The sequence below is a fragment of the Coccomyxa subellipsoidea genome (assembly GCF_000258705.1).
Source record: "Coccomyxa subellipsoidea C-169, whole genome shotgun sequence".
NCBI classification, from domain to species: domain Eukaryota; kingdom Viridiplantae; phylum Chlorophyta; class Trebouxiophyceae; family Coccomyxaceae; genus Coccomyxa; species Coccomyxa subellipsoidea.
The window spans coordinates 1,140,357-1,166,859 of record NW_005178027.1 but is presented as its reverse complement, the minus strand read 5'-3'; the positions used below and the strand labels follow the sequence as shown (position 1 = coordinate 1,166,859).

At 53.4% G+C, this 26,503-nt stretch overlaps 4 protein-coding genes and 1 non-coding gene across 5 annotated transcripts; 3 read left to right on the top strand and 2 right to left on the bottom strand.

The window, feature by feature from the left end:
- Window positions 1–6,108: 6,108 nt before the first annotated feature.
- On the top strand, window positions 6,109–9,154 carry COCSUDRAFT_67560 (hypothetical protein; the record flags this gene model as incomplete). The annotated part of the gene is made up of 6 exons (XM_005644761.1): window positions 6,109–6,558; window positions 6,653–6,817; window positions 7,278–7,528; window positions 7,916–8,124; window positions 8,554–8,778; window positions 9,004–9,154. Exons 1-6 carry the CDS (start codon window positions 6,375–6,377, stop codon window positions 9,152–9,154), a joined length of 1,185 nt encoding a protein of 394 aa, XP_005644818.1. The 5' UTR covers window positions 6,109–6,374.
- A 1,256-nt stretch (window positions 9,155–10,410) lies between these two features.
- Window positions 10,411–10,494, bottom strand: COCSUDRAFT_t57. The gene has a single exon. It is a non-coding gene; the product is annotated as a tRNA-Leu (tRNA).
- A 443-nt stretch (window positions 10,495–10,937) lies between these two features.
- On the bottom strand, window positions 10,938–13,721 carry COCSUDRAFT_57991 (putative CMP-sialic acid transporter; the record flags this gene model as incomplete). Its single annotated transcript, XM_005644760.1, has 6 exons — window positions 10,938–11,114; window positions 11,589–11,722; window positions 12,282–12,450; window positions 12,708–12,755; window positions 13,039–13,419; window positions 13,653–13,721. 6 exons carry the CDS (start codon window positions 13,719–13,721, stop codon window positions 10,938–10,940), a joined length of 978 nt encoding a protein of 325 aa, XP_005644817.1.
- Window positions 13,722–14,367: 646 nt separating this feature from the next.
- Window positions 14,368–17,632, top strand: COCSUDRAFT_44199 (hypothetical protein; the record flags this gene model as incomplete). The annotated part of the gene is made up of 8 exons (XM_005644759.1): window positions 14,368–14,391; window positions 14,542–14,629; window positions 14,764–14,882; window positions 15,233–15,400; window positions 15,795–15,934; window positions 16,418–16,634; window positions 16,934–17,149; window positions 17,507–17,632. 8 exons carry the CDS (start codon window positions 14,368–14,370, stop codon window positions 17,630–17,632), a joined length of 1,098 nt encoding a protein of 365 aa, XP_005644816.1.
- Window positions 17,633–21,805: 4,173 nt separating this feature from the next.
- Window positions 21,806–25,937, top strand: COCSUDRAFT_57989 (thiolase-like protein; the record flags this gene model as incomplete). Its single annotated transcript, XM_005644758.1, has 8 exons — window positions 21,806–21,877; window positions 22,173–22,260; window positions 22,499–22,617; window positions 22,875–23,048; window positions 24,135–24,271; window positions 24,621–24,837; window positions 25,336–25,551; window positions 25,806–25,937. The coding sequence occupies 8 exons, from the start codon at window positions 21,806–21,808 to the stop codon at window positions 25,935–25,937; spliced, it is 1,155 nt and encodes a 384-aa protein (XP_005644815.1).
- Window positions 25,938–26,503: the final 566 nt, after the last annotated feature.

Sequence of the window (26,503 nt, the reverse complement as noted above, 5' to 3'; positions counted from 1 at the left end):
TCCTACTTTTGTCTGCACCTCACATTAGACAAGGAACTGCGCAAGAATCAGTCTGAGATGGTTCAGTACAGGACTCGCAGGGAAGGTGGGCCGTGCCTGGGAGATGGAGATGCGGTGGCCGTCGCCCTGCGCGGCGCGCGAGCGCGTGGGCAGCACAAAGCCGACGGCCTCCGCAACGCTGCGCAGCTCGGCCTCGGGCCACATGATGACGCTGCCATACACACTCGCCGTCACTATGCTCGCCCCGCTGCCCACTGCATGCGCCAGGCCGCCCCGGTGCGCCTGTTACAACCATAGCCGCAGAAGTTAGAGTGACTTGTTGCTGTTTCCTGCCGTTGTTCTATAATGGGCAAAGAGGCCTGTGAGCTCTTCCTCATCAGCAATCAGGCTTATGCTCAGAGCCCACATCTGATGCCTATGAGCTCTGCCCCATGGATATGGTGATGGGTAAGGGCACAGAGAATGATTAGAGACACAAACACCCCATGTCCATGCAAGAAAGGCGCCATCAACTTTCTTCTGCTGATGGGCAGGCATTCAGATGGAGCTGCAAAGGAGGAGGGTTGCAAGGGGAACACGCACGCAGAAGATCCCATGTTCCCAAGATGTAAAAGTATCCAGGCGAAACTGTGCTCTGGAACAAATTTTGATGGTGGGGCGGTCTCATGTGGAGCTGCAAAGGAACAAGTAGCGAGGGGGGCACGCACGCAGAAAATTCCGTGTCAACAACAAAATAAGATATCCAGGCAAGCCCTGCACTCTCGGAGAGGTGCTGACAATGGGCAGGATAGAATGTGGAGGTGCAAGAAACGATGGCTGCGAGGGGCCACGCACGCAGAAGGGGGCACGGAAGTGGGGGATGTTGAGCGCAGGCACGGGGCCGTCCGGATCAAGGGTGAGCGTGTGGCGCTCCTCGGCGGCGCCCGTGGGCAGCAGGCGCAGGATGATGGTGCCGTCCGTGTGCGCCGTGCCCCACAGCCCTATCTCCTCGCACAGCAGCAGCGCCCTGCGAACATTGCTCATCAGTGAGAATTCCGCTGCCGACCCTTTATCGTAATCTGCACGGACGCATACTTGAGTGTGAGGGCTGTTGTCATGGCCATGACATCGCGTACATGAATGACCTTGTGTTGATCAGTTGTTGGATTGATTGTTTCTGCAATCCTGCTGACCTGAAAGGATGCCTCTGGTGTACGCCAGCTTCTGCGCACATTCAAGCAGCATAGCTGACCAACAGTCCCTCAGGACTGGAAAACATGTTGAATAATGGTATTAACAAGAATAATAACATAATAATGGCTGAACAAGAGGACCAGTGATGGGCAGAGTGTAGGGGTGCCGTACTTGGCAGGTTGTGTCTGCGTCCCCAGCACGGCGATGGGCTGCAGCTGGCCGCGGCTAATGTCCCACAACTGGCAACGGCCGCAGTTGTGCGCGGTCATGAGCTGCCACAGGCTGACCATGCCCTTCCCAGAGTTCTGCCGCGTCGCCGGCTGCGGCGCATTGCTCTGCACCTGCGCCCTGTCTGGACTGGTGCCGCCCTCCTGCGCCTGCCGCTCGGGAGAGGCTTGAGTGCCACTGTCCTGGCGTATCACATTGACATACCTCGGCATCGTCATGATCGCGCTCGCCGCCCCTGCAGCCGGCATGAATGCATTTAGTACCAATCGTAATAGTTCAATCACCTCCTCCAGAGGAGTGCTATTGGAATAATTATCCAGCGAAGCTTCCAGCACCTGCCTTGCAAAGCTGTCAATAACTCAACTGTGAGGTCCATTGTCAATCCCTTCAATCTAGACGGCTATATTGGGGTTGTCAGCTCTTCTGAAGTTCAGAGAACACAACGCTGATCAGTGGGATGGATGGCATGAATTGAACTTTGTTTGGAGTGCCCAATTTGTAAGCTAGACGCAGAGCCTCACCGAAGGCCCCCAGGAGGACGGAGGAGGAGAGGTGCCCCTGGGCGGTCCACTCGCGCAGCGTGGCGGCGTGGCGATCGCTGCCGCTCGTCCACACGCGGCCGCCCTGCGCCGCAATCGCCAGCACCGGGCCCCCATGCGCGCGCATCGCCTCCGGAGTCACGCCCGCGGCCCTTTGGCCTGCAAATGCCCACAGGAACCCATTTCCACTACCTATGTCTCATGAGGTTTGAAGGCGTCCCTTGCTCCCCCACAGTACTTGTGAACGGCACCAAGCAATGCTCGCCCCACAGCCGACACATGCCGGCGGCCACCAATATCACAGCGCCAAAATTGCACCTCTATGCCTGTGTCTGCACCTGTGTGTGCAAAACTTGAACTGCAGAAGAGCAGACAAGGCGAAAAAATGGCAAACTATGACAACTAAAGAATGAGGTGGCAGCCGGTATGCAAGTCCGAGATGAGATTAATAGCAACACCAGCATTGAATAGTATAATGACTGTTACTAGTCGCTTCCGCCTTCAGTCAGCGTCAAGGGGTTCACTTGCAACAGGGGAGAGACAGGGAACCGCACCGAACGTGGTCCAGGAGGAGGCGAGGGAGGTGAGGGAGGTGAGGGAGGGCGTGCGCGCGGCGGGAGTGTCCTGCGCGCTGCCAGGAGCGCTGCCGGGCCCCCCCCACTTGAGCGTGGTGCGCGCCTCAATGCGCTTGCTGAGCCCCCCGTGCGGCTGCTTCTGCACGGCCAGCGCCACCGCCCGCACGTCCCCCGACGCGCTGCCCAGCCATACGCACCCGCTGTCGTCCATTGTTATGCACCTGCGCGGCCGGGCACAAATGGAACTCTCAGCGATATTGAGCACATGTCTCAGTGATTGCATTTGGGGATATCACTGTAACTTGCGCAGCTCCAGAAGTCAGCGACGTTGTGCATTCATCTCTCAAGAGGAGAAATATAGGTGTCCCTCAGTGCCTCAGCTTAGGGTTCAGAACAGATGCTATCCAGGTGCTCCGGCGCATGCGATGCTCAGGGATGGAGCAATTTGTGGAGGGGCATAATGTAGAGACATAGGACGGTGTGCTTGGCAGGGATGCGCATATGAGAGGCCTTGAATTTTAAGTAAGAAGTAGCTAGGGAAGAGTTTGGAGGGAGACTGGGCGCACTTGATGTCGGAGTGCATGGCTCTGTAGGGCGCGCAGACCGGGTTGTGGGAGGCCTCGCCCCACACCCTCACATAACCGTCCCGGTGGCCAGTCCACACATTTCCGGTGATATCCTGAGCGCAATGCAATGCCACTTCATGCATGTCAACCGATTGACCGTCGTCAGTATTGACATTGGGAGCCTTGGCATGCAGCATGTGCCACGCAAGAAGGGGAAAAGGAGTGCACCTGGGCCATCACGGTGATGCCGGGCATGTTTCTGTTCGTCTTCACAGACTTGGTCTCGTTTTTAGCCAGGTTGTGCACCGCCAGCTGGGGGAAGCAACCGCCCACATACCACCACACCTGCAATGCACCACACCATAAAGACCACGATCTGCCTTCCGCCTGCAGCGCTGACAAGAGCCCATGCCTTTTAACGGAGGCCATGACAATCAACGGTACTTGGCACAGCCCCTTTGAACGGGCAGTCTCTGCAAGTGATCTGTGGAATGCAAGCAGTTGCAGACCTGGCCCAGGGCAGCTTTAACGCCTGAGGAGCGCTCTGGAGGAATGTACAGCAGGCTCCACACGCAGTTGCGCTGCCCGCCCCTCCTCAGCCGCGTGCGAGACAGCAGCACCTACTCAACATGTCAAACCACCTTTTTATGACACGGGCTGCATGGATTGGCAAGGGGACATCAACGCTTTTCCAGGCAGCTTCAGGCAGCCAATTTCCTTCTGTCCGGTAAACTCCGAGACACACACAGCAGCTGAAAGAAGTAAAGGCCTCTGAATGTGCACCAGAAGAGTCCGATTCTTTGTACTTTACACTCCTAAACACACAAAGTGGCAGATTATTCAGAAAGCAGCGAGCTCCTGACTTGCACCTGGGGATTGGTGTCTTGCTGCAGCATAGCCGGTGAGTCAGGCATGCTGGATTTGGGCGACCAAGGGCTCCCAGAAAATGCGCCCCTTGACCTCGGCGTGCGGGTCATGCGCGCCAGATCAAACCTGGAACGCATAGTAACTCATTGGCCGCAATATTCCACAGCAAGCCAGTGGCGTGCAATTGCTCTCATGGAAATTCCTTGCCCAAAAAGCAGCATACGCTAGGCATCTTGCTCAGCATCACAATACAATGCAGCGACAGATACTGCAGATGTGTGCGGTCTTTGGGAGCACAGCAGCCATTGGATCTGCAGCATTGTGAAGAAGGGAGCACACCTGGAGGTGGAGCTGGCATTGGGCCCCTCCTGCAGCGCCCAGACCTGCTGCGTGAGCAGCGTCAGCCGCTGCACCACCTCGTCGAATTTGGCCTCGGTGCGCCGGCCGCTGATCTGCTTCATGTACTTCTTCCAGCGCGGCTGCAGCCCGTACACGCGGATGCGCGTCTCCCCCAACGCCAGAGCGGAGGACACCTCCGTGCACAGCATCTGCAGCTCCTTCTCATTCGCCAGTCCCAGATTCCCAGTGTACAGCGCCTGCACATTGAAATGCCCCCTCACATAATCTGCCAGTGGGTGTAGATTCACTCCTCACCACAATGCCCACTTACATACTCTCCTAAGATTAAATCCTCATCTCTGCTCTTGTTAACGCGTCCTCTTCAACGCGTCCTCCTTTGGGCAATACCCAGATTGCGATTCAGACAAGCGCACAGCGGATGTGCAACGTAGCTGATTAATTGCCCATCAAAGATATCAAGGGGTGAGGATGCCTGGGAACTTAAGACAATGGGGCAGGGGTGTATCACCTGGTCGAGCGCGACAGAGGCGGCCATGGCAGCGGAGAGGATCATGGAGCACTTCTCGCGGTGGCTGACCACGAGCTTCACGCTCGCGCGCAATTCTGCCACCACCTTCTTCACACCACTGATCAGCTTCACGCAGCGCTCCAGCATGCCAGGCAACTCCATCTCCTCATCTGCACCGCCAAACTTATCTCAGACCCGGCCACTTAATGCATGTCTTGAATGCACAGATTCCCCCTTTCCTCTGGACAATCTGCAGCAATCATTGCAAGCACATCGCATTTTGAGCACAGCCGAGCACGGCACGAACTCTGCACTGAGTAATTTTTTGTGGGGCGGCAAAGACCGACCTCGGCGGGCTTTGGGGAAGGTCTTTCCCCGCATGAGGAGCTGGCCCTCGTCCACAGCAGGCGGTGTGCCTTGGGACAGTGAGTCATGTTGGGGAAGCTCTGTGCCCACGTCCTGAGCCATCGTGGGCCTCAAGGCAGAGTCCTCGCTTTTCCTCATAACTTCAATACTTGTTCGCCATTATGTTGCGTTCCTCTGGCGCCAGGCAGCCCTCACAGCTGCGAGGAAGGGTGCAAGTGGAGGAGGTTAATGGAAGGGCCTTTAAGCGTCTTGTCTTTCGATGTTCAGTGCCCAGCATTTGCTGTAGATTCAGTTCGCATTCCCGTGTATACCATCAGATCACTGAAATGCCGGGAAAAAACCCCTTCTGTTGCACAGGGGCCAGTGACCGTTCCTCCCACAGATGCAACACATTACTACTCAAGAACTGGATCTGTCTAGGTAGAATTGAGTCAATGTAGTTCAAATATTGTGTGAATCTGAGTGTCCTCAAGAAGGCTTTTGGTGTATGTTGGTGGGCAGTGATGCGTACCCTGCAAGGCGCCTTGCTGGCCAGAGTACAAGCGATCTCCACCGAGGGGGCCTCAAATGATCTCTAAAGACGTTATTAATCAATAGCAGTGTATGATCATCCCTGAAGACGCGAGGACACGTTTACCTAGACCTGTCTGGTGCTGTGTGGCAGCAAAAGAGAATAAGGACTCTGGAAAACTTGCATGGCCCGACTTAAGATCGAAAAGAGATAGGCAGAAAGTCACGATCGCGAAGAACTATAGCAGGCCTGGATCGATGCAAGGTGGGTCTGGGTCAATTGAGAGGACCGCGCCCTGTGGGGGCGAAGCCGAGCGGTGGTGTGACGCAAGGATGACTCAACGCGGCTCTCCCTCCTCCCTCCAGCTCCCTCGTGTTCTTGTTCGGCACCTAGAAATTTAAACCCGCAGTCGACTTGGTGCCAGACCCAATGCACTGAAAATTGTATTCGCTGTTCCATTGAGATATCACAGCATCTTTTATCCGGCTACAGGCCAATGCAATAGTCTTGCACGAGTCCAATGCTGTGCAGGTGTTGGATGGGGAGAGACTAGAGTTGATTTGACTCCTGATCAGACTGTGATCATTCTCCTATCTGTAGGAAATGACTTTGAGGTTTTAAATTGATCAATTGCAGAAAGCCAATATCGGGAAAGCTTTCTCTACTAGATGGACAGTGGACATGCCTGTCTACACAGCACTGCAGTTCGAAGAGCGCAGCATGGATCGTGCCAGATCTCTTTCCCCAAGGCGCAAGTCCCGTCTTCCACACTACCAAGATGATCCCGCAAGAACCAAAAGGGGGAAGTCTGCAGCGAGGCTTCCAAGAGCTTCTCTTATTCTTCTCATCCCCCTGGTGTACCTAGGTGATCCCCGCCAAACTTACCTTTAGTTTATCCAGTCACTCCACTTTGCAATTGATTTAGAACATGCAGAACAGCGCTTGACTTTTTGGTGCAGGCCTGTGGGCTCTCCGGTGGTCATGGCAGGAGACAGCTGTGGAGGTGTGCGGTGCCCGTCTCGATCCCCTGCAGCTGTGGGCGGGCGCCCACCAGATGAATGTCGTGCGGAGGGGTTTGTACGATGTCCTGGAGGCCCAGCTGGGACACACAGGCCTGATGCTGGGTGGGGCTTTCACCTAAATGTCTTGGCTACTCTTAACATGCGTGACCTGCCTCCTGGCGTCTCAGCCCAGGTGCTCTTAGTGTTCAGCCGGCCATGCTTCCCAAGTTGCCCAAAGCCCAGAAATCTCAGGAGTGACTGGAGGTGTGGAAGTTGACATAGAAATGGCTCTGCGAGCTCACACATCGATCTAATCCTTCGGGGATGGCTAAAGACACTGGCTTCAGATTTCTCTGGGACTTCATTTTGGTGCTGAAAAGGAGCGGACAGTAGTACTACACGGTGATGTGGTCATGCATCGTGTGGCAGCTCCCCTTTTTTCTAGATCTCTGAGTGGTTGGTCGGGGGCATTTCCACACCCAGGTCAATCCTGCCCTCCAGGGTAGCCCACCAACACTCTGCATCAGGGTCACTCTTGCGACCATCATGCACTGACTGTGCAGCATTGCTGGACGCTTTGCAGGGCGGGAGCAGACGCAGGGGCTGGACGCGCGGTCGCTCTTCCGGAAGCGCGACGGCCGCGTGGAGCCGGCGCTGCAGCCGCTGCAGGTGCCCGTGCGCGCGGTGGTGCTGCACTTGGGGGACCCGGCGGCTGCGCGCGCGCTGTCGGCCGCGGTGGCGCGCCACATGTCGCCGCTCGCGCAGGACGCCGGGCTGTGGCTGCAGGACCCCGCCAAGTACCACGCCACGCTCTTCCACGCCTCCACCCACGAGGTAAGCGAGTGCAGCAAGACTGTACATCTCCTTTATAATGAATTGCTTTCCAAGCATATGATGGTGTTGGAATACCACCAATTGATATGATCATATTGCTTAGTCACTGGTAAAGGTGCAGTCCAGTCCAGTCAGCAGTCCTCTGTGACCATTACACCCTTCCTGACGACACAGCAAAGTACTGCTAGCCGAGGTATTTGGTAGTGATTTTGTTGGTTGGCATTGATGGCTTTTAACAGATGCCCACGAAAAGCAATCCCCTCGCTGATCAGCTGGGCGCCCACCATGTCCAAAGCATGCTGCCTCTGTCTCACCTGGGCACCCGTCGTGCACATGATGGTGACTTGGAGAGGGCAATTGGAGGACTGCAGGATGTGTGGTGTGCAGTTTCCGGTGGAGGCCAGCAGCGCGGAGGTGGAGACGGAGGTGAAGGCGGTGGAGAGGAGCGCGGTGCACCTGTGCCCCATCGAGGTGGTCCTGGAGCGGGTCATTGCAACGCCCACCGGCAACATTCTGGCCTGCTGGCAGATCCTGGGCGGCTCTGATCCGGCTGCCGTGCGCAGGCACGGCTCCCCCTGCCTTCCCAGCTGTCAATGGTCTCAAGACCACGCAATGCAAAGCCAACAAGGAGGCACCGGGCTTCCTGTGCACCATGGATGGGCCCTTTGGGAAGTAAGGCAGAGACCATTTTCTTAGACACAGCATGTCCCTCTGGCAGACAAATGAAGGCTACCACAATTCAAACTCTCCAATGCCTTCAAACACGCCAGATCCAAGCAAGACCCAATCAACCGTGGGCACGGTGCTCAGTACTTATACCACCCCCCGCCAGCCGGGGCCATTGACAGACAATTGACCTGCAATACCGTATATGCAGCTGTAATCACACATGCCTTCCTCGGCAAGATTACCGTTGAAGTGAGTGTAGATATAACAAAAGTATACTTTTGTTCGTAAGAAAGGTGCACCAACTCTAGAATCTCGTTCCTGTGGAGCCGAAAGGTGAGACGCGGCTACATGTGCAGGGCGCTACGGGGAGCGCTGCCGCGGGCGCCGCCGGCGGAGCAGCAGACGGTGCATGACCCGGCCATCCTGCACACGACTCTCGCGCGGCTGCTGCGGCTGCCGCGCGCGAGCGCCGGCCGCGTGCTGCGCTCAGGCGCCCCGGACGGCGCCGAGCTGCTGCGGTCGGCCGTCGCGCGCATCTCCGCCGACCTCTGCGGCCTGCGCGCCACGCTGCCCACGCTCTGGTGCACTTATAGCACCGCCTTCTTAGAGAGCATTCTGCCTGCAACATTCCAGTGGCAGCCCTGTTTCCCTTTTTGGCGGTCCTGCTGCCTTGTCGGTGTTGCATTCTTCTTGGCTCCGTTGCGTTTGTGCAACTCATGTGATGAGCTGGCTTCCTGAATCATAGCAGTCTTGGCTGAGACAGTGCTGCAAGGAAAATTGTGAAGCAGTGTTGAATTTGGTCGCAGGTATGTGGAGGAGGAGGATCTGCTGGCGTTGGCACTAAATGGGCGAGTGAGGAAGCACCCTGTGCAGATGCTCTGCCAGCGGCCGCCGCCGCTTGTTGCGAATGTGGAGAGTATTCAGAAAGTAGCCGCAAATCAGTTCCCATTCAGCTGATTCTGTCTCGTCTATAGAGTGAATAAGTTAATTACAGACCAAACTCATGTGCAAAACTTTGAAATTGAAGATCCACTTATGTCATGTGTGGTGATTTGATGGAGAGACCCAACAACAGATTCATTTTTCCGATTTACAGCTAAAATTTAGCCTTTTCAGGGTTGCTTTGTCCAGATGTCTGTGCAGATCCTGATGTTTGTCCAGATCCTGATAACCAAGGTCTCCATCCTGTACTGTCTCCTTTTATGATTCAAACTAGTCCAAGAGCACCACCAGAACGCCAGTGTCTCAGTGTTGATAGTATCTCACAGCTCTAAACAAATTGACCAGTTTTAGAGAGAGAGAGAGATGCAGTGTGAATTTCCACTTATCAGCTTGGACGTTGTCTGAGAATTCGACTGTCGCACAATTGCCTTCCTTCCTTCAACCCTTCCCTTGCCGCTGCGCGCACAGCGGGGGGCTTGGGGGGGGCTGCGCCCTCCCAATTGGGGGCTTGCAAATAAGCCTTCAAGGTTGTTCCACACTCTGCTTGCCTTCCCTGTATCACACTGTTGTGCATTGCTGCGCGCAATGTCGGGGCTTCGTCAACGGCGTCTCAACGCTATGGATAAAGAGGAGTGCAGACATGAAGGCAGCGCCGGCGCCGGGAAGCAACTGTGTCATTTGTACTGAGTAAGTTACCCAAGGAGATATTTCGAAAGGCTTTTTCGCCACGCGAATATTATGCAAGCGTGCCAATATCACTGTCACAACGGTTGCGGGAAAAAAATGCAAGCGTGCCTGCAAGCAATTCTGGTGTTGATGAGGTACATGCCATCATGCATTGAAGATGAAAAAATACCAAAAAGTTTGCATTCGGAGGGATTTGAACCCTCGCAATGACGCTCATCAGAACTTGAGTCTAACCCCTTCCGCGGTTGCGGGACCAACTTATACGAGTGTTGTAGGCGCAGGTCCCCAGCAGTAATAGTAATGCAATTGTATCTCTTCACTATCTGCTTGCATGTCACTACGCGCAAGCAGAGCGTTCCACCGCTCGTGCTGCTGTGCTCTGCTGCCGTACTATGCTAGTAGCCTTCTATGATCCGCTATGATTGGTGGTACCACCGGTGCGATTGCGCCGAGCCGGTGAATACAGCTTTGGGGGATCATACCCCCTTGTTGGCAGTTGCCTGCTGAAGTACGGGTAACGAGATCCCTGGGGAGCTTCACTTCAGATAAAGCATTTGAAAGTCCAAAAATGGAAAAGTGTGTCTTGCAAGTAGAGGGATTTGAACCCTCGCAAGCTGACGCTTATCAGAACTTGAGTCTGACCCCTTAGACCACTCGGGCATACTTGCATTTGGCCTAATTAGGATCGGGGATCACCCTGGTTTTTCCAGGGAAGTTCACGGTTGTCATTTTCTGAATTTTGGTCACACATGGCACTCTTGTGCGGCTTCGTCTCCCAAAGAGTAAGCTTCACATCTTCCCTCTGCTATCGAAAGGCAGTTCGACCAGCTCTTAATGCTAAAAATACTTAGGAAACATCGGCAGCCTCTTACGCGTCGTTTTCTGCAACAAACAACCCTCAAGTGATCACGGATACTTCTCGGGCGCAACTGGCTAGGCCCAGATAGAAATTCATTGCACATGTTGCATTCTATACTTCGCATCCATCGCATCGACGCTCCTGTGTCAGTATCAGAATCAAAGCCTCTTGACAAAGGCAAGTCCCCCACAGGCAGAACCGAGATCTCGACACCAAGGAACAGCAAGCACTGAAACACCAGTAATCACAAAGCTACTTGGGAAGTCTGGCTGATCGCGTTTCCACAAGTACCGATGGGGTGATATAGTACAATACAAGAGATATGCTCGCCGTCAAAATGCCCAGCACCAGCTGCAAGCTGGGGGCCAGGTCAAAGAATATGACTGAAACCACCGCAGTAACAAGCATCGCCATCGAGGTGGCATACACCTGCACAGCAAACATCAATCCAGGATTGGACAGGTCTCCTAGAATGTGTCAGGCCAGCCCCTAAGTAGGGTAAGGGCGGGCGGGGGCGAAGCCCCCGCTCCGGCCGCTGCCGCGGCAGGGGCTGAAACTCCGGGCATTCCTGAGATACACGGAATTTGTCACGACACACAAGCAGCTTTTCCCTTGTATCCGGCCGCCAGCTGCTTCAAGTTGCCAAAAGAGGCTGTGAAGCCCCCGAGTCACAGCCATGTGTCTTTGGGGCTTAGCCCTGACGCCGACATGCCAGATCCCTGTATTCCCAAGGCACCCCCGAAATCCTACCCTGAGCCCAGAAACTGAAGGCCGGTCCCCTAGGGGTCCCTGAGGGGCTGTCTAGCCCTGCACTAATCCTCTTTGGCATGTCCTCTCTTTTTCAGTCTTGAAAAGATCAGGAAGACAAGCACCACCGAAGCTGGGGGTTAGACGCATGCGCACCTTCAGAATGGAGTCAGCAAATTTCATAACCCAGGACACCAGCAGCCCGCTGAAGGCCAGGTTGGCAACCACCAGCACCGTCACCCAATCATACCCCTGGAACAGCGTGAACACCCACACGCCCTTCTCAAACCCTGCAGGGGACAGCCATGTGAACTCTCTCAGCCATTGCTCCGCCAAAGGCACAGCAGGGATTGGCAGGGGTCCAAGATACTTTTAGGACAGCCCCAAAGTAGGGCAAGGGCGGACGGGGGCTTCGCCCCCGCCCGCTGCCGGGGTAGCGGCTAAATCTTCAGGGCATCACTGATGTACACAATATTTTTTTCCAGAGGCACAAGAGGCTTTGAATCTGGCCTCCAAAAGTTCCATAATTGCCTCGAAAGTGCCCTTGGAGTCACAATATTTTGCTTCAGGGCATTGCGCTGACGCACAATTTCCAGATCCCTGAATTTCTAAGAGCATCCCTGACCTCTTCCCCTGGGCCCTGACACTGAACGCCAATCCCTCAGGAAGTCTGGGCTCCAGAATTTCCTGAGTGGTTGTCAAACCCTGACGCACAGTCTCGAACGCTTGCAAGCAGTACCCAACTTCTGCTGAATGGCGCCTAGGGCAGCACCTGATTGGCATGAATGCAACAACAACCGACGATGTTGAGCAGCAAATATAAAGAGCAAGGCTGTGTAGAAAACTCACCCTGTTGCAAGTCCCCAAGAGTGAGGCCGAGCGCATTGAAGGCCACGCCAAAGCTGTACAGCTGCATGTTCTGCCAGTACAGCGAGTCCGAGTTGCGCTTCATGATCCACTCCGTGTACACTGCCGCTATCGCCGACAGGAACGCGCTCAGCACCCCAAACAGGTACCCCTGCACAAGCCACAGGCGACTCTTGAGATTAAGGCAACTCATGGCCTCTTGAGATGCTCCCAAAATACTGTCAATGCCTCCAATTACTCACTCCAAAGCCTCATGCAGTCTAGAGACAACCATAGGTGAGTTGCACTGTCTACCCAGTGATGCTCATGATCTCCACTGTGGACAGGACAGCAGACCTGCAAGAAGCAGTGCTGGGCACCACTACAAAAGGGAATGCAGGTTTCTCAACAGTGAAGGGAACAACCCACCGCTACTGGAGCTGCAAGCAGGGACGTCGTGTCGCACCCGGTCTTTAACTGCACGCCAGCGCTCACGGTCAATAGCTGTGCAGGAATTCTGACCAATTGTTTGGAAATATCACACACTGTTCCTGGCAAAAACAAGAAGCATCTGCAGACAGGCTGCAGGCAAAGGGCTGCCACATACCCTACCCCCTTGACGGACTTGCCAAACAATCAAGATCCAACAAACGGTGGGCACAACAACAGTGTTTATACTGACCCTTGCCAGCTGGGCCCCTAAATGCATTGGGAAACAAATTCAGCCAAGTTATGATAAAGAAGCACAGTGCCAGCATACCTGGCTGACTGTGGCACCGATCATGAGAAGTGCCAGGGCCATCCACTGCAGGAGGGTGAGCTGGCGTTTGAGGCATGCCCAAAGCAGGAGCCCCGTGGTCACAATCTTCAGGTTGCCCATGATCTGGTACGTGGCCGGGTCCACGAATTTGAGCGTGACGAACTGCACGTTGTTGTGCAGCCAGTAGATGATGGAGGGCACCAGGAACAGCGCTGCGGTCCGCCAATGGCGGGTGATGCGCGCGGCCTCTGGGCTGGTCTGCTTCTGGCGCTGCAGCAGCAGGCTGCTGATGAGCAGCTTCAGCATCTCCGCCAGCAGCGGCACCGTGGCAAAGTTGTACCTGTAGCTCCCATTGCTCTTCGATGCTGTGGTCAGCAGGCCCTGTGGCAGACCAACATGCCACCTGTCAGACCTCAACGACACTGATGACTGACCGCTGCAAGCAACCATTGCAGTTGCAAGGCACCAAGTTCTCGAAACACCAGAACATTATATGGGAATGTTTCCAAATACGGATAGCGAGCACAAAGCACGATTCAGATGCCAGAACATTACAAAGACCACCAGCTTAGAATGAACTCCAGATCGACTTCTTAACCTGAAAGAAGTCGTACCTGCGAGCTTGTAGTCAGTGTGAGAACGCTCGCCACCAAGATGGTCTTTCCTGTCAGTTGGAAGCCCATGCCGGTGCCAGCTCAACTGCCTCGCAGCAGGCAGGACTGCTCTGCGAGCCCGCGAACGTACTGTTTGCAGCTAGACATTGTTTTACTGTTTTGGGAGCCTAAATTCGACCAGGAAATGAAGGGAGAGGCTGCAAAATTGTCTGAGCGACTTGCCTGGAAGTCATGTCATGGCACGTAATCGATAGTCATCAAGCTGGCGTTACTAAGTTCGAACCCTCCAAGGACAGAAGCTGCACGGCCACTCTTTTGGTAGCCGGACAATATTACGCTAGAGGGAAGCCATCATGCAATGGCTTACGAGCACGCTTGCCTCGCAGAACGAGTGGGTCGTAACGCTGCGAAGACTGCTTCGCTTCGGATCTTTGTTTCGGAGGGACAGTGCGCTATCCCACAATACGGACAGAAAGACTGGTGAAAGCGTCACAGCCAGCATTCACAATGACGATCAAGGAGATCCTCTTCCGCAACAAGGGCACGGGAGTGTTATTAATCGACTTCAGCGTTTTTGCCGTCCCAAAGAAGTGCGAATATACCACCCCCTTGACGTCTCTATGCAAGTAACTTTGTCGGGAGATTTCCCGTACACTTAGCGCTCTTTCTAAACTTTTGTAACTGCATCAGGCTGAGGAGGAGCAGGGCGGAAACCATGGATATCATCACCAAAGGATGGGTGCGTCCTTCTTGAGCTTCTCATCTTGAAGGGCCCCGCCTTTCCCGGGTTGCCTCTCTGTAGCGATGCCTTTCGCGTTGAGTCGTGCAGACTTCAGATTCCGAATTCATTTGCACGGCCGGACACGGCTTGAGCTAATGTGGCACGCAGACATTCAACGAAGACGCTCTATCCGCCATGAGAAGAGGATTCTTCGGTGATGAAGCTGGTATCGGAGATGACACAGGCATACCAGAAGGTGGGTGTCTACCTCAATGCAGTGCTTCTGGTCTAAATGAAGAGAACACTGCAGCTACAACTTGTTTATGTTCCTTTTGCTGTGCCCCACTTTAAACAGTTGACCAGGCTGAAAGAGAGGTACGGTGCTTGCAGGTGTCGCAAACCATCAGCCATTTGATCTGAGCACGAAGGCAGCGATGGCCGAGATGGAGATGATCATGTATCCTGTTGTGGAGGATGCCCTGAAGGCTTCTTGTCTGCAGCCGTCAGAGGTGTGGAGTCGCTTCCATAGAGCCGGGTCTTGCCTAATCCTGGTGGTGCTGCGCTGTGTTTGTCATGCTGATCATCTGCAAGCTCTACAATGATCAAGCATGCTCTTGCACGGGCTGAGCAGTACCCACAAGAGGCTGCCAATCAGTGCTGTCCTGCCCTAGCTGGCAACCATGTTCTGCCTTGTCAAATGCGTGCATGGTGCTGCCGGCATTCACTTCAGGGCCGTGCTTATCACATCAATGCACCAAGTGCTGGCATTGCATTTATTCGCGTGAGCATATCTGCAAAGGCAAGCTTTGCGTGGTTCAGCTGCAACTCCTTCTGACGGTGCTTGGGTCATGCATGGCAGGTTGACATCCTGATCACGGCGACAGACTCCTATGTGCCGGTGCCATCCATGTCCGCCATGATCGCCAACCGCTTCGGCATGCGCACCGACCTGCTCACCTACAGCTTGGCCGGCCATGGCTGCACCTCTGGCATCATCACTGTCGACCTCGCCCAGCAGCTCCTCACGGTGGGTGTGAGCAGAGCATGCCATTATCATTGTTGTTCTTGTCACAGGTCGGCAGACACAAAGCCAGATGCTATGGGGCATGCTGCTGTAAGCGCCTCTCCTGTACTTATCCAAAGGGATCTGGCCCCATCACCAACCGGTCTGTTAGAGGTTTGCAGTTGCAATCAACTGGAGATGGTCATCATGGAAGCACTCACATGATGACAGGAATCCACACTCTACATGAACCTTCTGCTCTTCGAGGTCCCCAGCGCCTGTCTCTGCGTCAATTTGGCCTCGGGCAGGCCATATCCTTGCGCCCCACTTTAAACAGGCACCTCCCCAGTATTGGGCCGGATCAACATGTGTAGAACATGCGCGTCTGTGTCGGCTGAAGTTTCATGTTGTGGGCCAGGCGGCAAAGGGGAAGAAGGTGGCTCTGGTGGTGCTCCATGAGAACTGCACGGCCGGATTCTCGCGCAGCAACGTCCGTGCATGCGCTGCAGCCAACGTCCTCTTCCGCCTCAACGGAGCCGCGATTGTGCTGTCAAACAGGTGCCGCACCCAACACATGAAAGCCTTCTTTTGCTGTACGAAACAAAACTGCACCCGTGTGTGATATTTCAATGGTGTACGAACAACGTCATTGCCCAGGTGCCTCATGTTGCAGGTGGTCCAAAGATCTGTTGCCCTTGAGCAAGAAAAAATCTCAGCAACGCTGCACTTTGGTTGAAATAGAAACATTCTGCACGTGCGCCATCTAGGGCGGCAGTCCTCTTCTATCTGCGGTTCCCCTGTGCCATCTTTAATTGGGCATCACTTAGCACCATTGCTGAGCTGGCAAGAAGATTTAGTCAGTGAAGTTGAAGTAGCTATGGTAGTTCCAAACTGGCATTCAGCAAGTGAGGACTGAGGCGTGATTACTATATATTGAGCAATGTGGAAAAGTCTCCGTTTATTCTTCAGCAGCTCCTGTGTGCATGCCTGAAATGACAGATGTGATTTCTGTCCTGTGAATTTGATCATGTGGCTGCACAGGCCCAAGGATCGGCGGCGGGCCAAGTACGAGCTGATGCATTTGGAGCGCACCCTGCTCGCCACGGACCAGGCTTTCAACAGCATCAAGGTCCGGCAGGATGAAGACGGTGAGACTGGAGTCTTTATTCACAAGAAGGATGTCCTGCCAGCGGCCAGCCAGAGCATCAAGCTGACCCTCACCAAGCTGGGCCCCCGCATACTCCCCCTCTCTGAGCTGGTGCGCCCTCTGCATGCCCCCTTGTGTCCCCTGCTCCTGAGTACCTAGATGTGTGCGAATGAGGCCAGTGCAATCCTGTCATTCGGTCGACTTTGTCCTTCACAAGGATGAAAGAATCCTGCCATAATGATGTCCTGTGCACAACCAGCAAGATGTAATTTCTGCAGCATTCAACTGCAGCTTGTCTGCTCATGCACCTTGGCGCGTGTCGTAATATGATTATGATTAGTGATTAGAGAATCATGTTCTTCTCATGAACTCCAATCGCGTTACTGATATCTTGTGTCTCTGGCCTGCAGATACGGGTCGCACTGAGCAAGCAGTACAAGCCGGACCTGGCGAGCGCGTTTGACCACATTCTCATCCACACCGGCGCGGCTGCGGTCATCTCCGCGGTGGCGCGTGGGCTGGGCCTGCCACCCAAGGCGGCTGTTCCCTCCCTGGAGACCCTGGAGCGCTTTGGCAGCACCATGATGTGCTCCACCTACTACACCCTCGCCAACCTGGAGTCGCAGGTGAGCTGCTGCTGAGTCCCTGCATAAAGATCCAACAGACCTCGATAAAATTCCAGAGTTCCCCACACAGCCCTTCTGGATATCTCTGGGCGTTCTCACTCAGCTCTTGGCAGCTTTGTCATGATGCAGTTCATATGCGTCTGGGCATGTGCATGCTTTGTGTGTATTGTGATGATGAAATGTCCTGAGGGATCAGGCAGGGTGGGTCAGAGGGCGATGCGTCAGAGGATTTGCTTTTGCATGCATGCCAGGATTGTCATGGCGTGATTGGGATATGTTGGGGGGTACCCCTGACCTGTACCCATTCGGATGTGTGCACATGAAATATTTTAGGCAGGAGTCCTTTGCTGGGCGCAGGGAGCTGTCAAGAAGGGCCACAGGATCTTGCAGCTGGGGTATGGCTCGGGCTTCAAATGTGCGGCAGCCTACTGGCGCGCTCGTTGTGACATCAAGGATGCCGAGCACAAAGCCTGGGAGCCTTAATGGGTGGAAAGCTGTACCAAAATTCAACAATCCGCGATGAGCGACTACTTAGAAAGCATTCCACATCCATCCAGAATTAAGACATTTTGAAGGGGCCACCTGATGGCCATGAACCGCAGCTGAAGATTTCTAATGAACTTAAAATTAAGTTGAGACTACTTTTTAAGGATGACTGCAGCTGTTCCCAGCTGCCTCGCAGGATTGACTGCGTCTTGGCCCAAAGAGGCCATATGCATGCTTGTGGACAGATGCGTCGGTGAAAATTTGTATTGGTTTTGTACGAGGTCCAAACAGGCTAGAATAGATCAATCTTTTGTTATTTGATAGGTAGAAGTAATGGTCAACGTACATCGATCAAGCTGGCTCATCTCTTCAATGATGTGTGCCTGTGCTTACAATTGTCTGAGTTGCACAAACATACAGAGTTTCTGTAGTTTAATGAGCACCGTTTAAGTACTGGAGGCACTTCTCTGTGCAATCCTAAAGTTCTTGAAGTCGCAATAAAGCATCTCTGTTCACATGGCCCCAGCTGGCAGGGCTCAGTAAAAATACTGAGCACTGTGCTCACGGTTGAAAGGGTCTTGCTAGGTGTAGATTGTGTGGCAGCCTTTCCATGCAGAAGCACCATCATGTGCCAGAGGCATCGTGCCTCTGGCACAAGCTGCGTGTAGTAACCATGTAATAAGACTTCTAAACTTATCCTCTCTGTACATCAAGCAATCATTTGTTCGGTGCATCATATACTGCGCATTAAAAGGTTTGCATGACCCGTGCTCAACCGATTGTTCGAGGCAGGAAATGGCAAAGAGAATCATGATGCCCTAATTGTTACAGTCTCGCTCAGGCTTTGGAGGACAGTAATAGTGCGACATTCAGGGTGCAATGTCATACGTTTGACAGCGTCTGGGGGTTTGCAAGGCGGCAGCATGAAGGAGTGCTCGTACTAGTACTCACCTTGGCAGCCAGTCTTTTGTCACAGCCTGCCAGGGATTTTAAGGGGTCCTAGATAATTTCAGGCCAGCCCCTAGCCTTGTAGTAAGGCAGGGGCGGCCGGGGATTTCGCCCCGCCCTCTGCCGCAGTAGTGGGTGGAACTATGAGTCATCCCTTAGATACACCATCAATCCACAAGGAAGCCGCAATAATTCCCTCGCATCCTAGCTGCCAAGTCACTTGAGCCACGGTGGTTCAAGTTGCTTCACAAGTCTGGGCCAATTTTGAGTAATATTTATGTAACTTTGCAGCATTGCCCTGATGCCTACAAGCTAGATCCCTGCTTTCTTCAGGGCACCGCTGAAACCTGCCCCTGAACCCTGAGCCGCACTGTTAATCCCCTGGAGGCCTGTCACTACCTGGTTAGTCACTGAGCGTCTGTGTATTCATGGTGCGCATGGGTATGCCATGCATGAAGATGCACAGAGAGCACGACTTCAGGTCTTTCACCTGCAAGTACACCAAGCAGCTTTTGCGCCAGTTCGCATTTCCTTTTGGCTTTGTAATCTTGCAGACCTTCAGCTCGCATATGTATGAATGGAGCTCCTGTAAAGCAGAGAGTCCTTTGCCTGAGATACAACAGTCTCCCTAATCTTAGAAATGGTGGCTCAATCTGAGGTCACCGTGCTTGAAGCATTGCTGGGATCATCTGCTGCTACAAAGTAAGAGGTGCATAATACAGATTTCCGAGGAACGAAAGAACAAAACAGAAACGAAAAATAAAATACGTTCACTGGAGACTCGAACCACTTATTTGTTGGCTAGCAGGAACCGGTCTAGTTCGGCTCTCACCGCTATTACCGCTCTTCCCTTCAGGAGCCTCTAAATGTAATTGAGGAGAGCCTACCCAGACGCAATCCTGTTACACATCAGACACAAGCAGACAAACAGGACACAAAGGGCAAACAACATCACTGTGACAAATGGATAAGTATGCCTGGCTCGGTCTGAAGAGGAACACACAGTGAATCAGTGCAAGGCAAAGAACAGGAGAGCAGGCAGACACCAAACACTACCTGCAAGAAGGAGTGGAAAGGCGATCAGCCATGTAGGAAGGCAGTCCCATGAGCAAATGCAGCACTCCGAGCCAGGAGCAGATGCTGGTGATGGAAGAGATGTAGAAGGCAGAGGTCCTGGTGATGCCTGGTGATGGTGATGGTGATGGAGGAGGGCAGGGAATAATCTGCAGCAACCAACAGGGAACGCACATGACAGTCCTGAAAGAGTTGTGGCGGGACCGCCTAAGAGCAGCCTCCCACGCCAGGGAGATCACGAAAGTGCTCCCGTATCAGCAAGATAAGCCTGTCAGGGGAGAGGCCATATCGACATGCAAAAGCAGGAGCACGGCGCTCTACTGTACCCTACAAACGCCGGGCGACACACCTAGCAGACCAGTCAAGCAACGCAGAACGCAAAGTAGTCAACACACTCAGCCTAGCTGAAGCATCAACAAACGGGACTGGATCGGGCCGGAAGGAAGCTCCACAGGACATTAGCGCGGACATGGCAGTGCCCGGACAAAGGTGCTCAAGGAACCCAGGATTTCCTCTTCCTGAAGGCTGACTGGAGGGACCAGCTCATGCTGGACCAGCTTGGAAACAATGAAGAGGGCGTCTGCAGACAGGTGTCCAGTAGCAGCGGCCGCCGCTGTAGGGACGTACGGATGCCCAGGGGCAAGATAGCCCATGGACACCAGACCTTGCATCCTAGCCCAGTACCTGGCCATGCGCTCCTGATCTCCTGATGCACAAAGGTGGCGCTGCGTGTGGGGCTGCAGCTGAACTGGGAAGGGAGGTGAAGAGCCCACTGAGCCGAGTAGTTCATCGCCTGCAAGACTCCAGGAATGGTTCGGCACTGCTAACCCATCAAAGCCAAGCACAAGACTCAAACCATGTGGATCCCCGAATTGACCGAAACCAGCCTGGAAACCCACCTTGGAAGAGGAGAAGCAGAGCAGAAGTGTGATGGCAAAGCATCGTGATCGAAACATGTGGAGGTGTGCTGAGATTCTTGGAGAAAGGATCTGTTAGGACACACAACAGCCGGTTTCCTCAACCTCTGGAAGCCAAGGAAACCCAAACGCAAGCGATCACCCAAGGCCCCTTAATACGCATCCCCACACACAGGGTGGGCAACACGCACGCAGGGGGGAGAGGGCAACCTCACCCCAGGCGACAAGCGCTGAGACGTCCCACAAAGTGTGAGCACGCTGGGGCGACAAGCATCTAAATGTAATTGAGGAGAGCCTACCCAGACGCAATCCTGTTACACATCAGACACAAGCAGACAAACAGGACACAAAGGGCAAACAACATCACTGTGACAAATGGATAAGTATGCCTGGCTCGGTCTGAAGAGGAACACACAGTGAATCAGTGCAAGGCAAAGAACAGGAGAGCAGGCAGACACCAAACACTACCTGCAAGAAGGAGTGGAAAGGCGATCAGCCATGTAGGAAGGCAGTCCCATGAGCAAATGCAGCACTCCGAGCCAGGAGCAGATGCTGGTGATGGAAGAGATGTAGAAGGCAGAGGTCCTGGTGATGCCTGGTGATGGTGATGGTGATGGAGGAGGGCAGGGAATAATCTGCAGCAACCAACAGGGAACGCACATGACGCCTCTGCATTGGACACTCCACCCTACACCAATTTTCCCTGCCAACCTCGACTTTACAACATTCATGTAGTTGCCTGAAGTGTTCATGTGACCGTTGGCGTTCAGAGGAATTTCGTAGTAGAAGTCGCTGCAAAGCATTGGCAAGTCTGCTGTTCGATGTCAACAACAATGTAAGGACGCTGGCCACTAAGATGGGTTTGCTGGGGCTGTCAACTGCAAAGCATATGCACGTTACCGACTGGTCGCAGGTGCCACTCAGCAGCAGGACCGTTGCCATATTCGTCAGCGTAGTCATCGGGCTGTCGTCATTGCCTTCGAACTCGATCCTTCCAAGACAGCAGTCCCGCGTCGTGGCCACCTTGTTCCTTGCCAGCAAGTGTTAGAGTGTGGGACGCATGAAATGCCAATGCCAATGCAGTGCTGTGTGGGAGTCCGTCTGGCGGCCACACCGAGGCCTGGAAAGGTTCCTCGCTGGACGACGCTTTAACCGGGTGACGCTGCACTTTGTTTTAGGGGTAAAAGGATCGCCAAAGTCCCTTGAGAATACGTCAGATCCAGAAGTAACCATGAAGCTCAAGGAGGTTCTCTTCCGCAACAAGGGCACTGGAGTGTTCTTACTCGACTTCAGCGTTTTCGCCGTCCCAAAGCAGTGCGCACCACTACCTCTTAACTGTACCTTTTTTAAAGTGCAGCAATCGTACCAAGACGATGCGTCAAATTTGTCCTGCTTCTGCGTAGTTTAAGGAAGACCAGAGAGGAATCGATGGATCTGATGACCAAAGGATGGGTGCGTGTTTCTCAATGGCTGTCTTTCCTGTTATTTGGCTTCCAGGGTGCTGCCATCAAAAGGCAGACATTCACCGATATTGGGTGGTGTACAAGCTGTGACAGCAGGGAGTCAAGAAGCTTCACTGTGGTTTCTCTGGCATGCAGAGATTCAACGAGGAGACTCTATCAGTCATGAGAAAAGTGTACTTTGGTGACGAAGCGGGCGTTGGAGATGCCACAGGAATCCCAAAAGGTAGACACTATAGGTGGCGATAGCAAAAGTATTTGTGTTGCACACTTCAATTACAGCACAGTGCTTATCAGTACCTGCATTCAAACGTCCAATTTACATAGCCAGGGGATGACACCTCATCATCTAGCTTCTCATCAAGTTTCAGAAGGGCTTAGAGTTTTCCTCACTCTGACAACAAACATTTGCCCCGTACGGCAGATTCTAGGAAGCTCTGAAGAGATGCAGTGCTTGTGTGCAGGTATCGTGGCCAATGTGCCGTTTGATGTGAGCATGGATGCAGCTCTGGCAGAGATGGAAATGGTGATCTATCAGGTCGCGGAAACTGCCATGCAGGCATCCAACATAAAGCCATCAGAGGTGCGCGGCATTTGCACCAAAAACTTCGATGACCTGTGCTGTGTTCAGTGCAAGGTGCAACTGGCATTTATATAGTGTCGGCAGACATTGGGTTCTTCAAGTTCAGCATATCTGCAGTCTCAAGGCTTGAGTCGCGAAGACTGCATGATTTCAGCCTCCTGTGTCTGCAGTCTCAACGCTTGTGTGGTAACGATTGCATGCAAAAAGCGCTCCGAGTTGGCAAGCGCCTCTGACTATGCCTTCCCCATGCATGGCAGGTTGACATCCTGATCACGGCGACAGACACCTATGTACCGGTACCATCCATGTCGGCCATGATCGCCAACCGCTTTGGCATGCGCACCGACCTGCGCACCTACAGCCTGGCCGGCCACGCCTGCACCTCAGGTGTCATTGCTGTCGAGCTCGCCCAGCAACTCCTCAAGGCGCGTGTGAGCAGAGCACATCATATTGTTTGACTTGATTATTATTACATGCTGTTCCTGCCAAGAGGCAAGGTGCGTTTTGCAGACAGGCTGCACTTAAAGGCCACCATACATCCTACCTCTTGTTGGACTTGCCAGATCCACGCAAGACCCAATTAACCATGGGCACTGTTTTATACCGGCCCCCGCCAGCCGGGTGCACATCGTCTAGCAGAAGATTTTCTGGGTCCTGCGGGCTGTAGACCTCAGGTGGCAAGTGCCTCATCGAATTCGAGAGGTCAATGCTGCTGATGGAGTGCTCGCAATCGCATGCAAAAATTTTGCTCCCCTCTGGGACTGGGTTTTGGCTTTTGGGTTCTGAAAGGGGTTCTGGCCCGCTCAGAGCATTTGCCACAGCGGTTTAAAAAAAACAGGGCGGGACAAATTGCCTATAATTGCCCAGTGACATCCAGTCTGGATCTACCAGGTCTCCAACCCTGGATCTGCCCAGCAATTCCTCAATGTAAGGAGCCCCTGCTCCAAAGAGCCTTTGCATCTCTTTACTGCAGCTCTTTTGGAGAGTGGAAGGATATTGAGGGGCGTGTTGACAGGGCGGTGGCTGGAAGTCCAACAGATTTGCTGCCAGAGTATGTGATCAGAATGGGGTTCATGAGGGTGGAAATGTATCAAGTTGGCAGCGCAAGGGCAAGCAAATGTCAGATTGCGTGCCACTCTCAATACTCGCCTTGTGCCAGCACACGGCAGGTCATGCCTGGATGTTTCTTATTGGAGGACTCAGAACATATGTTACTCTTTGTGCAAGAGACTGAATATTCTCAAGAGGCTGCACGTACAGGCTAACATTAGTCAGGTTGGCCTCAACTTGTACTCTGCAAAGGGGGCACATGCATGCAAGGCACATGCATGCATGCATGCCGTGCTAGGGGTAAGTACATATCTATTTATCAACCTAGCCGTGCGCAAGGGAGCCGCAACCAGAGTATATTTCTTTTTCAGCCTGAGCAGGCCACGCGGGCCTGACAAAGGCAGGCATCACAAAGTATTGGTTGCCAATCTCTCGCCTTGGTATTGAGCTAGTGTTGTTCTACGCAGGCGGCCAAGGGGAAGGTGGCTCTGGTCGTGCTGCACGAAAGCTGCACTGCCGGATTCTCTGGCAGCAATGACAAGGCATGCGCGGCGGCCAACGTTCTCTTCCGCCTCAACGGAGCCGCCCTCGTCCTCTCCAACAGGTGCTGCGCCCATATGCATGAAATTCCTTCATGCTGTACACCATGATTTGAGTAGAGCGCCTTGCGCACGGCTGCAAGCAGTCAGTCTACCAGGAGACCTCGTTCTGTGGCGCTCCTGTGTGAACTCAAATGGCCTAAGCAGATTGCAGGGCTAATGTTAATTGCTGCGGTCCCTTGCCTAGGATGATCCCTGCCTGTCTGCCATCAGGACATGGATCTTTTCCTACTGAGCTGGCAGGAAGGTGTATTTTCAGTAATGTGGAGAGCCGCGCTGTCCTAAAATAGAAAAATCAACGAGCCGTGCTGTCCTGAAACAGAGGACAACTAAGCTCTCGCTGTGGCTAAGCAGGTCCAAGGATAGGCGGCGGGCCAAGTACGAGCTGATGCACACAGAGCGCACACTGCTGGCGACCGACAAGGCTTTCAACAGCATCAAGGTCCGGCAGGCATCCGACGGCGAGACGGGGGTCTTCCTGCACAAGGAAGACCTCCTTGCAGCGGCCGGCAAGACCATCAAGCTGACACTGACCAAGCTGGCCCCCCGCATTCTCCCCCTCTCTGAGCTGGTGCGCCCCCTGCATGCCCATCCATCGCTGCTCTCTAGTTGAATTTCCTCGGCAGTCGTGTTCTGAGGGGTGCTGAAAATTGCGCTCAGTGATCTCTAGTGATATTTTGTACCCCCTGCCTGATTCTGCGAAAGCCTATTGACACCCATTTTAAGTGAGGATCCAAAGTGGTGTGACAGCCAGCAAGGCCTGCAATGCCAAAAGCTGAGATTCGCCACCGCGCAACCCATTAAAAATAAGGGCAATCAATTTACAGCAAGGTTGTATATGGGTTAGAGATTAGTGGCCCCGGCTGGCAGGGGCCGGTATAACTACTGAGCGCTGTGCCCATGGTTGGTTGGGTCTTGAATGGATTTGGCGAGCCCATCAAGGGGCGGGATGTGTGACAACCATTACGCAGCTTCTCTGCAGATGCACCTTGCCTCTGGAAGGAGAAACATGTACTGATATTTATGATGACTAACCTTTACTGATGATTGTGCTTGTGGCACCATGCAGTTTCGGGCCGCATGGAACAAGGATTACAAGCCGGATCTGGCGAGGGCATTCGATCACATTCTCATCCACACCGGCGCAGCTGCCGTAATAACAGCAGTTGTCAAGGGGCTGCAATTGGATCCCAAGGCGGCCGTGCCATCTTCAGAGGCCCTGGAACGCTTTGGCAACACCACCATGTGCTCCACTTACTACATCCTTGCCAACATCGAGTCTCAGGTAAAATAATCTGGATACACAACTCAATGCGCATGGAGGAAGACATTCCATGTACATCAATTGGTTTTACACGGAAGCCGTTCTCTGGATGTATTTATTGTGCATGCAATCATGTGCATGCGTGCCAGGCTTTGTCAATAATTCAGTCGATTGGAGATGTCCCAACTTGCTGGGAAGTGGTAATAGTTGCTGCCCCACGAGCCCCGAGGGAACGTCCCAGCATACTACAAATAAGACTTCTTTGATGGGTGCAGGGAGGTATCAAGAAAGGAGACAGAATTCTGCAGCTGGGATTTGGGTCGGGATTCAAGTGCGGTGCTGCCTTCTGGCGCGCTCGGCGCACCGTCAAGGACGCCAAGCACAAAGCCTGGGAGCCTTACACATGATCGGCCTTTGTAGAATAATTTCGAGCAGATCTAGATGGGTCATACAGCACGAAACCAATACTTCTGTATTCTGTACCTGCGAATATCTGATGGCTGCAGCTGGCTTGCAGCAAAGTCACTCGCAGCTAGTATGTACTTATATATTCTTTGCCCAAAGTGGGTTAAGTACATGCTTGAAGTCAAATGCATGGGGTTCAATCAAAAGATGAGGTTTGATTAGCCGAGCGCACATTAAATGCAAGGTAGAGTTACATGAGGTCTCCATTGCTTTCTTATGCAGGCCTAAGTCAAAGCAGACTTGGTAAGACATACAGAAACAGGTATTCCTTGTGCTAGCGTGACCGCAATATCGCACCCTGTGTCCTGTATGCACTTGCTGTCAATGGAAGAAATCCCAAAACGCAGAGCTGCAGATCATGTACGTACAACCATGACCTGCTCAATTACAGAATCTGCATTTGTGCGCAGAATGAACTGCTCAGCCATACTTGCACACCATTGATCACTACAGGATGCACGATGCCCCAGAACCGGTCCAATTCTGCTTCAAGCCACGCAGGCATTTG